This window comes from Nerophis ophidion, linkage group LG28, assembly GCF_033978795.1.
Source record: "Nerophis ophidion isolate RoL-2023_Sa linkage group LG28, RoL_Noph_v1.0, whole genome shotgun sequence".
Lineage (NCBI taxonomy): Eukaryota > Metazoa > Chordata > Actinopteri > Syngnathiformes > Syngnathidae > Nerophis > Nerophis ophidion.
This window is the reverse complement of record NC_084638.1, coordinates 10,076,247-10,088,516: the sequence shown is the minus strand read 5'-3', so window position 1 is coordinate 10,088,516 and position 12,270 is coordinate 10,076,247. Positions and strand designations below refer to the sequence as shown.

General features: G+C 44.8%; 1 protein-coding gene across 1 annotated transcript in view; it reads left to right on the top strand.

The window, feature by feature from the left end:
- Window positions 1–12,270, top strand: part of carmil3 (capping protein regulator and myosin 1 linker 3) — a 253,752-nt gene that overhangs the window by 52,023 nt on the left and 189,459 nt on the right. Inside the window, exons 3-5 of the mRNA XM_061890406.1 lie at window positions 458–508; window positions 2,158–2,217; window positions 2,304–2,425. Of these exons, the coding sequence (XP_061746390.1) occupies window positions 458–508; window positions 2,158–2,217; window positions 2,304–2,425 (233 nt within the window). The remainder of the gene's footprint in view (window positions 1–457; window positions 509–2,157; window positions 2,218–2,303; window positions 2,426–12,270) is intronic.

Genomic DNA, 12,270 nt, shown 5'->3' with positions numbered 1-12,270 from the left:
ATCTTATCAAACCGGTGAGTAGCCAATCACAGGACTTGAAACGTCACGTTCAACGTAAGGCTATCGCGATTGTCTATCAACTGTATGTGCCCGTTCGCTTGCAACGCACGGACATTGTTAACTCCGAAGGCCCCGGCATGATTTGGTACAGCATGGCAACAAAGGCTCGCTGAATTCTGATTAAACGCAAATTAAAATTAAAAATCAACAACACCCGAAGGAGTATAATATGACATGAAGAGAATTTGAGTACTTTTAAATGTTTGGGGAAATTACTTTAATTATGATCAAGATTTCTGGTTATGTTAGGTCAGCAGAGAAGGTCTTGCTGGCCCTGACGCCACACCACTGATGCATTGGTGTGTGTATATGTATATGTACTATGTGGTATCAACGGCATTTTTCAGGATTTCTTTGAATTTTTGCCCAACTCAAGTCATGCGTTTTACCCCCCCAGGTCCTGGCGACGTGGAGACTCTACCTCCTCGCTGCCAAAGTGCCCGCTAAGGTAAGTCGTCGCCACGGTCCTTGGGACTACAATGGCCTCCACTGCCCTAACCTTGGTTTCTTGATTTTGTTTAAGAGAATACTCACAAAGATCAGAAATGTAACAACGGTATTTACGCGGCTCACCTGTAATTTTTAGCGCTTTCATAAAGTTCCTTGAGTGGATAATGTAAACTCACAATACCTGTAGTTTTTAGCGCTTTCATAAAGTTCCTTGGGTGGATAATGTCAACTCACTACACCTGTACTTTTTAGCTCTTTCATAAAGTTCCTCGGGTGGATAATGTCAACTCACCATACCTGTAGTTTTTAGCGCTTTCATAAAGTTCCTCGGGTGGATAAAATAAACTCACTATACCTGTACTTTTTAGCGCTTTCATAAAGTTCCTTGAGTGGATAATGTAAACTCACAATACCTGTACTTTTTAGCACTTTCATAAAGTTCCTTGGGTGAATAATGTCACCTCACTATACCTGTACTTTTTAGCGCTTTCATAAAGTTCCTTGGGTGGATTATTTAACTCACTGTACCTGTACTTTTTAGCACTTTCATAAAGTTCCTTGGGTGGATTATTTAACTCACTATACCTGTACTTTTTAGCACTTTCATAAAGTTCCTCGAGTGGATAATACTAACTCACAATACCTGTACTTTTTAATGTTTTCATACAGTTCCTTGGGTGGATAATGTCAACTCACTATACCTGTACCTTTTAGCGCTTTCATAAAGTTCCTCGAGTGAATAATGTCAACTCACAATACCTGTACCTTTTAGGGCTTTCATAAAGTTCCTCGAGTGAATAATGTCAACTCACTATACCTGTACTTTTTAGAGCTTTCATAAAATTCCTTGGGTGGCTAATGTAAACTCACTATACCTGTACTTTTTAGTGCTTTCATAAAGTTCCTTGGGTGGATAAAATAAACTCACTGTACCTGTACTTTTTGGCACTTTCATAAAGTTCCTTGGGTGGATAATGTCAACTCACTATACCTGTACTTTTTAGCTCTTTCATAAAGTTCCTTGGGTGAATAAAATAAACTCACTATACCTGTACTTTTTAGCACTTTCATAAAGTTCCTCGAGTGGATTATGTCAACTCACCATACCTGTAGTTTTTAGCGCTTTCATAAAGTTCATCGAGTGGATAATGTAAACTCACAATACCTGTACTTTTTAGCACTTTCATAAAGTTCTTTGGGTGGATAATGTCAACTCACTGTACCTGTACTTTTTAGCACTTTCATTAAGTTCCTTGGGTGGATAATGTAAACTCACAATACCTGTACTTTTTAGTGCTTTCATAAAGTTCCTCGGGTGGATAATGTAAACCCACAATACCTGTACTTTTTGGCGCTTTCAGAAAGTTCCTTGGGTGGATAATGTCAACTCACAATACCTGTACTTTTTAGCGCTTTCACATATCTCGTATGTGTGGCTGCCATATACTGGCCACACTTATCGTTGCTTTATGTACCAAATAAAATTTCTTCGAGGTCGGTAAGCACGACCAGGATAATTCCATACATTCTGCGCATCGTCGATTTTCGAGAAAATACGGTAGTCACCATGGTCTTGGTGACCAACTACAAGAACCTGTGACCTAGTAGGGAAAATATGTAAACGTTGTCGTTTCTGTTCGTTTCCAGGTGGAAGTCACGTTCAACTTCCTGGAAATCCGGGCGATGAACACTTATCAAGAGCATCAGGTGCCATCACGGTACAAGTTTCTTCGTGCAGCTTGTAGTAAATCCGTGTTGTTTCACAAACACTAGCTTGTCCCCCCTGCTTGCAGGTTGTTATCGACACCGACAAGACCACCTACTCGCTGAGGCTGGAGACCCGGGACCACTTGGAGCACGTGGTCACTCACATCAACTACGCCCTGGCCAGGGTCTTCAACAACTCCATTTATGCGTGAGTACCAATCGCCTCCGGGAGATACTACGGTCCAAGTGTGAATGTTTTGTATGCGAGTGATAATAAAATTTGCTTTTCACTTCTGAATAGTCTATGACCGGTCCTCAAATACATCCTGCAGGGTACTTTAAACGAATGGGTAGATACATATATCCATTTTCAGTAGACCCATAATAAATTCATAAAAAGAACCAAACTTCATGAATGTTTCTTTTGGTGACCAAGAAGTATGTGCTCCACTCACTCGATCACAAAAATGACAAGTCTTCCGGTTTTGGTGTCGTGTTCGCTGGGAACTAAAAGAAAAGTTGGGCGAGAGTAACCGAGCTCCACAGAGCTTTGAGGGGTTGGCAGCTCAACTTTTGGCCGGCTTTCCACTTCAGCGGCCAAGTGCATCCTCGCAAACACCGTGGTTCGCATCCAAACCCGGTCCTGTGTCATGCCACGTTCTATCACCCAGGGAGGATCTGAAGGCTCACTTGTTGTTACGTAGGTTGTGGGATAGAACAGAAACATTACTGTGATAGTAACTAGTGCCGGGGTTTCCAACGTACGCTAAGATCCAAAACAGATTAGGCTGAAACTGCTGTTCTAAATGTGTCCACTGGATGTCACAATAGCAATTCTTCGTGTCCTTCATAGGGGGCGGAGCTACGGGTCTTGATAAGATAGAGCAGGGGTAGGGAACCTATGGCTCTAGAGCCAGATGTGGCTCTTTGGATGACTGCTTCTGGCTCTCAGATAAATCTTAGCTGATATTGCTTAACGCGACAAATATGAATAATTTCGCTGGAATATAAAACATTCTCATGCATTTATATCCTACCGCACCTGTTCAAGAAGTCGCATTAATGGTAATTTAATTTTAACTAAAAAAATATAAAAACAAAAATCGCTCACAGCGGAGGCACAACTTGGGCTAAAGAACAAAGCTAAGAACATAAACAAAACTTACTTGGCATGGCATGAAGCACGAAACTATGGCAAGGCATGAAACAAGTCAGCACAGGACGACTGACTGGCAAAGACGAGCTTAAATACTGCCTCTGATTAGTGCTCGGGAAGCAGGTGGACAAAATGAGTAACCAAGGAAACCAGACAAGGGAGTGGAAAAAAACAGGAACTTAAAGAGTCCAAAGGACAGACAGCACATGGCCAAACAAAAACATGATCAACAGACATGACATTTGATTTATTATTGGTTAGCTTCAGAATAACAATGTTATTAAAAAGAATAAGAGACTTATTATACTCTAAAAATGTTGGTCTTACTTAAAAATGCACACATTTAGTTGTATTCAGTGTTAAAAAAATATGATATGGCTCTCACGGAAATACATTTTGAAATATTTGGCTTTCATGGCTCTCTCAGCCAAAAAGGTTCCCGACCCCTGAGATAGAGAACTGGGCTCACTTTATCCGGGCGCACGTAACTATGCTGAAAAACCAAAACCCGAAACCAGTGAAGTTGGTCGTAAATAGAAACAGAATACAATGATCTACGCGTCAGTCTGTCTTAGATGAGCTCAGGCCCAGCTGGGTGTTGTTGATAAATGCCTTTGGCGTTGCATAGTAGAGTTATAAATAAATAAATGATAAATGGGTTTTACTTGTATAGCGCTTTTCTACCTTCAAGGTACTCAAAGCGCTTTGACACTACTTCCACATTTACCCATTCACACACACATGGAGGGAGCTGCCATGCAAGGCGCCAACCAGCACCCATCAGGAGCAAGGGTGAAGTGTCTTGCTCAGGACACAACGGACGTGACGAGGTTGGTACTAGGTGGGATTTGAACCAGGGACCCTTGGGTTGCGCACGGCCACTCTCCCACTGCGCCACGCCGTCCCTAGTGGAAGTGAGTTGAAGTGAAGTGAATTATATTTATATAGCGCTTTTTCTCTAGTGACTCAAAGCGCTTTACATAGTGAAACCCAATATCTAAGTTACATTCAAACCAGTGTGGGTGGCTAAAGTGTCTCGCCCAAGGACACAACAGCAGTGACTAGGATGGCGGAAGCGGGACTCGAACCCGCAACCCTCAAGTTGCTGGCACGGCCACTCTACCAACCGAACTAAACCGCCCCACAGTTCTAACTTGCACTTGCAGATGAAGCAAACCAGCTGTCGTTACGGACCGTGGTTTGGCTGAAGTGTTCCTGAGCCCATGTGGTGATATCCTTTACACGCTGATGTGGCCTTTTGATGCTTTGGAATAGATTTTTTTTCTCCATCCGCTAGAAGTTGGCAGACCCGTCAGCTGTCTCCCTGTAATGTTTGTCTGATCTTGAATGGGATTGTGCTAAAAAAAATGTGTTTCCCCTCGGGGATTAATAAAGTATTTCTGATTCTGATTCTGGCCCCTGAGCTAAAATAAGTCTGACACCCCCTGAACTAGTGGATTCGTGGAATCGAACCTGGAATTGTCACTCAAAACTGAGGCGCTTGAGTGGAACGGTCCCAAGTCTTCCAGTTGCTCCCCACTAAGCTGCCTACTGCTCTGTGGTCTGTGCTCGCTGCAAAGGTCACAATCAGTCTGACAAAAGCACAGTGGTGATTATGCTTGAGTTCAATTCCCTACTAATACGGGGGCGGGTCTTTGCTCGTTGGCCCGTGCAAGGTTATCTCGCCATCAATCGGGTCTCCCCATGTCTAGCATTAAAAGATTACAGTTGGTACAAAATCCGGCTGCTAGACTTTTGACAAGAACAAGAAAGTTTGATCACATTACACCTGTACTGGCTCACCAGCACTGGCTTCCTGTGCACTTAAGATGTGACTTTAAGGTTTTACTACTTACGTATAAAATACTACACGGTCTAGCTCCAGCCTATTTTTCCGATTGTATTGTACCATATGTCCCGGCAAGAAATCTGCCTTCAAAAGACTCCGGCTTATTAGTGATTCCTAGAGCCCAAAAAAAGTCTGCGGGCTATAGAGCGTTTTCCGTTCGGGCTCCAGTACTCTGGAATGCCCTCCCGGTAACAGTTCGAGATGCCACCTCAGTAGAAGCATTTAAGTCTCACCTTAAAACTCATCTGTATACTCTAGCCTTTAGATAGACCTCCTTTTTAGACCAGTTGATCTGCCGCTTCTTTTCTTTCTCCTATGTCCCCCCCTCCCTTGTGGAGGGGGTCCGGTCCGATGACCATGGATGAAGTACTGGCTGTCCAGAGTCGAGACCCAGGACTGACCGCTCGCCTGTGTATCGGTTGGGGACATCTCTACGCTGTTGATCCGCCTCCGCTTGAGATGGTTTCCTGTGGACGGGACTCTCGCGGCTGTGTTGGATCCGCTTGAACTGAACTCTCGCGGCTGTGTTGGAGCCACTATGGATTGAACTTTCACAGTATCATGTTAGACCCGCTCGACATCCATTGCTTTCGGTCCCCTAGAGGGGGGGGGGTTGCTCACATCTGAGGTCCTCTCCAAGGTTTCTCATACTCAGCATTGTCACTGGCGTCCCACTGGATGTGAATTCTCCCTGCCCACTGGGTGTGAGTTTTCCTTGCCCTTTTGTGGGTTCTTCCGAGGATGTTATAGCCGTAATGATTTGTGCAGTCCTTTGAGACATTTGTGATTTAGGGCTATATAAATAAACATTGATTGATTGATTGATCAATCAGCACGGCTTTTTTTAACCATCAGGGCACGACTGCCTTTTTAGTCAACGTTTATGAAGAACAAGGACAGCGGGCCGCCTTGTAACCGATCGGTGCCGCATCAATTGGTTCCGTAATTCTGATGCTATCGCGGCAGAGATTGAGGTCGCCGATGTGGCGAGGTGTGTTTTGTTGACAAACGGGATTAGGGACGGTGTAAGTGCGGCCCGGAAAATTGGATTCAATTGACAAACGGTTCTTTCTGTTTACCTATTTTCTTTGCCAGAGAATCGTTATCTCAATTTCAATCAATCAATCAATCAATCAATCAATGTTTACTTATATAGCCCTAAATCACTAGTGTCTCAAAGGGCTGCACAAACCACTACAACATCCTCGGTAGGCCCACATAAGGGCAAGGAAAACTCACACCCAGTGGGACGTCGGTGACAATGATGACTATGAGAACCTTGGAGAGGAGGAAAGCAATGGATGTCGAGCGGCTCTAACATGATACTGTGAAAGTTCAATCCATAATAGATCCAACACAGTCGCGAGAGTCCAGTCCAAAGCGGATCCAACACAGCAGCGAGAGTCCCGTTCACAGCGGAGCCAGCAGGAAAACATCCCAAGCGGAGGCGGGTCAGCAGCGCAGAGATGTCCCCAGCCGATACACAGGCGAGCAGTACATGGCCACCGGATCGGACCGGACCCCCTCCACAAGGGAGAGTGGGACATAGGAGAAAAAGAAAAGAAACGGCAGATCAACTGGTCGAAAAAGGGAGTCTATTTAAAGGCTAGAGTATACAAATGAGTTTTAAGGTGAGACTTAAATGCTTCTACTGAGGTGGCATCTCGAACTGTTACCGGGAGGGCATTCCAGAGTACTGGAGCCCGAAATGAAAACGCTCTATAGCCCGCAGACTTTTTTTGGGCTTTGGGAATCACTAATAAGCCGGAGTCCTTTGAAGGCAGATTTCTTGCCGGGACATATGGTACAATACAATCGGCAAGATAGGATGGAGCTAGACCGTGTAGTATTTTATACGTAAGTAGTAAAACCTTAAAGTCACATCTTAAGTGCACAGGAAGCCAGTGCAGGTGAGCCAGTACAGGCGTAATGTGATCAAACTTTCTTGTTCTTGTCAAAAGTCTAGCAGCCGCATTTTGTACCAACTGTAATCTTTTAATGCTAGACATGGGGAGACCCGAAAATAATACGTTACAGTAGTCGAGGCGAGACGTAACAAACGCATGGATAATGATCTCAGCGTCTTTAGTGGACAGAATGGAGCGAATTTTAGCGATGTTACGGAGATGAAAGAAGGCCGTTTTAGTAACGCTTTTAATGTGTGCCTCAAAGGAGAGAGTTGGGTCGAAGATAATACCCAGATTCTTTACCGTGTCGCCTTGTTTAATTGTTTGGTTGTCAAATGTTAGAGTTGTATCATTAAATAGAGGTCGGTGTCTAGCAGGACCGATAATCAGCATTTCTGTTTTTTTGGCGTTGAGTTGCAAAAAGTTAGCGGACATCCATTGTTTAATTTCATTAAGACACGCCTCCAGCTGACTACAATCCGGCGTGTTGGTCAGCTTTAGGGGCATGTAGAGTTGGGTGTCATCAGCATAACAGTGAAAGCTAATACCGTATTTGCGTATGATGTTTGCGTATGATTTAAAGCAAAATAAATTAGGATTCACGTCCATTTTGTCTCCAGAATATCGTACAGTCCTAGGTGGTGTGTTGGGACGTGTAGTTGTGGTCAAAAGTTTACATACACTTGTAAACCCTGGTTTGGGGTCATTGTCCTGTTAGAAACACCCAACTGTGCCCCAGACCCATTTTAGCTTGTCCCGAAGAATTTGGAGGTAATCCTCCTTTTCCAAAGTAAAGCACCAGTTCCATCGGCAGCAAAACGGGCCCAGAGCATAATACTACCACCACCATTCTTAACGGTAGGCATGGTGTTCCTGGGATTAAAGGCCTCACATTCCCTCCTCCGAACATATTGCTGGGTATTGTGGCCAAAAAGCTCCATTTTTGTTTCTCCTGACATCACGTGGATAAAGATAAGACCTTCTGGTGGAAAGTCCTGTGGTCAGTTGCCAGAATTTTACCGTAAAAACACGAAACAAAAACCGTAAAAACGACCGTAGATTTGACAGTAAAACAGTGGTACGGTTTTCCTATTCACATTTACAGTAGACGTTGTAAAACACATTTCATGGTAAAATTTCAGCAGCTAAACTTTACTCTAAAATTGACATATTTTTCTTACAGTACAAAAAAATGTATGATAAATGATTGTGAAAATGTATGTTTTATTCACCTGTTAGGGAAACCAGACTGACTCTGAAACCGAATTGCCCATAGTCTCAAATACAGTCTCGAACGCTGTTGAGAAAAAGTTAGTTTTTTCACCGTTCCTTGTTAATGCGGTGACTCCCTCGGTTTCAGTGTTGTGTTCCCCCATACTCTCCCTGATTAGTCCAAAGCCTCTACAGGGCACCGTGTTTCGGACAGACTCTGAAAACGAATTGTCCATAGTCTCGAATGCTGTTGATAAAAAGTGTATTGTTTTTTCACCGTTCCTTGTTAATGCGGTGACTCCCTCGGTTTCAGTGTTGTGTTCCCCCATACTCTCCCTGATTGGTCCAAAGCCTCTACAGGGCACCATGTTTCGGACTGACTCCGAAACTGAATTGTCCGTAGTCTCTCTACAGAGTCTCGAATGCTGTTGATAAAAAGTGTATTGTTTTTTCACCGTTCCTTGTTAATGCAGTGGTTCCCTCGGTTTCAGTGTTGTGTTCCCCCATACTCTCCCTGATTTGTCCAAAGCCTCTACAGGGCACCGTGTTTCGGACCGTCCGTAGTCTCTCTATAGAGTCTCGAACGCTGTTGAGAAAAAGTTGATAGTTTTTTCACCATTCCTTGTTAATGCGGTGACTCCCTCGGTTTCAGTGTTGTGTTCCCCCATACTTTCCCTGATTAGTCCAAAGCCTCTACAGGGCACCGTGTTTCGGACTGACTCCGAAACTGAATTGTCCGTAGTCTCTCTATAGAGTCTCGAACGCTGTTGAGAAAAAGTTGATAGTTTTTTCACCATTCCTTGTTAATGCGGTGGCTCCCTCGGTTTCAGTGTTGTGTTCCCTCATACTCTCCCTGATTAGTCCAAAGCTTTTACAGGGCACCGTGTTTCGGACCGACTCCGAAACTGAATTGTCCATAGTCTCTCTGAACAGCTCGAACGCTGTTGGGAAAAAGTTAGTTTTTTCACCGTTCCTTGTTAATGCGGTGGCTGCCTCGGTTTCAGTGTTGTGTTCCCCCATACTCTACCTGATTGGTCCAAAGCCTCTACAAGGCGCCGAGTTTCGGACAGACTCTGAAAACGAATTGTCCATAGTCTCGAACGCTGTTGAGAAAAAGTTTGTTTTTTCACCGTTCCTTGTTAATACGGTGGCTCCCTCGGTTTCAGTGTTGTGTTCCCCCATACTCTCCCTGATTGGTCCAAAGCCTCCACAGGGCACCGTGTTTCGGTCGACTCCGAAACTGAATTGTCCGTAGTCTCTCTGAACAGCTCGAACGCTGTTGGGAAAAAGTTAGTTTTTTCACCGTTCCTTGTTAACGCGGTGGGTGCCTCGGTTTCAATGTTGTGTTCCCCCATACTCTCCCTGATTAGTCCAAAGCCTCTACAGGGCGCCGAGTTTCGGACAGACTCTGAAAACGAATTGTCCATAGTCTCGAATGCTGTTGAGAAAAAGTGTATTGTTTTTTCACCGTTCCTTGTTAATACGGTGGCTCCCTCGGTTTCAGTGTTGTGTTCCCCCATACTCTACCTGATTGGTCAAAAGCATCTACAGGGCACCATGTTTCGGACCGACTCCGAAACTGAATTGTTCGTAGTCTTTCTATAGAGTCTCGAACGCTGTTGAGAAAAAGTTTGTTTTTTCACCGTTCCTTGTTAATGCGGTGACTCCCTCGGTTTCAGTGTTGGGTTCCCCCATACTTTCCCTGATTGGTCCAAAGCCTCTACAGGGCACCGAGTTTTAGACAGACTCTGAAAACGAATTGTCCATAGTCTCGAATGCTGTTGAGGAAAAAGTGTATTGTTTTTTCACCGTTCCTTGTTAATGCAGTGACTCCCTCGGTTTCAGTGTTGTGTTCCCCCATACTCTCCCTGATTGGTCCAAAGCCTCTACAGGGCGCCGGGTTTCGAACAGACTCTGAAAACGAATTGTCCATAGTCTCGAATGCTGTTGAGAAAATGTGTATTGTTTTTTCACTATTCCTTGTTAATGCGGTGACTCCCTCGGTTTCAGGGTTTTGTTCCCCCATACTCTCCGTGATTGGTCCAAAGCCCCCACAAGGCACCGAGTTTTGGACCGACTCCGAAACTGAATTGTCCGTAGTCTCTCTGTACAGCTCGAACGCTGTTGGGAAAAAGTTTGTTTTTTCACCGTTCCTTCTTAATGCGGTGACTCCATCGGTTTCAATGTTGTGTTCCCCTATACCCTCCCTGATTGGTCCAAAGCATCTACAGGGCACCGTGTTTCGGTCGACTCTGAAACTGAATTGTCCGTATTCTCTCTACGGGGTCACGAACGCTGTTGAGAAAAAGTTAGTTTTTTCACCGTTCCTTGTTAATGCGGTGGCTCCCTCGGTTTCAGTGTTGTGTTCCCCCATACTCTCCCTGATTGGTCCAAAGCCTCTACAGGGCGCCGGGTTTCGAACAGACTCTGAAAACGAATTGTCCATAGTCTCGAATGCTGTTGAGAAAATGTGTATTGTTTTTTCACTATTCCTTGTTAATGCGGTGACTCCCTCGGTTTCAGGGTTTTGTTCCCCCATACTCTCCGTGATTGGTCCAAAGCCCCTACAAGGCACCGAGTTTTGGACCGACTCCGAAACTGAATTGTCCGTAGTCTCTCTGTACAGCTCGAACGCTGTTGGGAAAAAGTTTGTTTTTTCACCGTTCCTTGTTAATGCGGTGACTCCCTCGGTTTCAGTGTTGTGTTCCCCTATACCCTCCCTGATTGGTCCAAAGCATCTACAGGGCACCGTGTTTCGGTCGACTCTGAAACTGAATTGTCCGTATTCTCTCTACGGGGTCACGAACGCTGTTGAGAAAAAGTTAGTTTTTTCACCGTTCCTTGTTAATGCGGTGGCTCCCTCGGTTTCAGTGTTGTGTCCCCCCATACTCTCCCTGATTAGTCCAAAGCCTCTACAGGGTGCCGTGTTTCGGACAGACTCCGAAACTGAATTGTCCGTAGTCTCTCTATAGAGTCTCGAACACTGTTGAGAAAAAGTTTATAGTTTTTTCACCGTTCCTTGTTAATGCGGTGACTCCCTCGTTTTCAGTGTTGTGTTCCCCCATACTCTCCCTGATTAGTCCAAAGCATCTACAGGGCACCGTGTTTCGGTCGACTCTGAAACTGAATTGTCCGTATTCTCTCTATGGGGTCACGAACGCTGTTGAGAAAAAGTTAGTTTTTTCACCGTTCCTTGTTAATGCGGTGACTCCCTCGGTTTCAGTGTTGTTCCCCTATACTCTACCTGATTGGTCCAAAGCCTCTACAGGGCGCCGAGTTTCGGACAGACTCTGAAAACGAATTGTCCATAGTCTCGAATGCTGTTGAGAAAAGGTGTATTGTTTTTTCACCGTTCCTTGTTAATGCGGTGGCTCCCTCGGTTTCAGTGTTGTGTTCCCCCATACTCTCCCTTATTGGTCCAAAGCCTCTACAGGGCACCGTGTTTTGGACCGACTCCGAAACTGAATTGTCCGTAGTCTCTCTGTACAGCTCGAATGCTGTTGGGAAAAAGTTTTTTTTTTTTCCACCGTTCCTTGTTAATACGGTGACTCCCTCGGGTTCCGTGTTGTGTTCCCCCATACTCTCCCTGATTAGTCCAAAGCATCTACAGGGCACCGTGTTTCGGTCGACTCTGAAACTGATTTGTCCATAGTCTCTCTATAGAGTCTCGAACGCTGTTGAGAAAAAGTTCATTGTTTTTTCACCGTTCCTTGTTAATGCGGTGGCTCCCTCAGTTTCAGTGTTGTGTACTCCCAACAGGCAGGGGTGTGTAGGCGGGGTGCAAACCAGCATGTTAAAAGTGCAGCACAGTTGGAACACCATTAACACAGACCGGTTGCTGGTTTCTGATGTTCCCTCACTCGCGTTCCAACTGTGTTTGTTTTCAATTCTTCCTTTGTGTTCTGTTCTTGCCGAGGATTCTTCTGTCA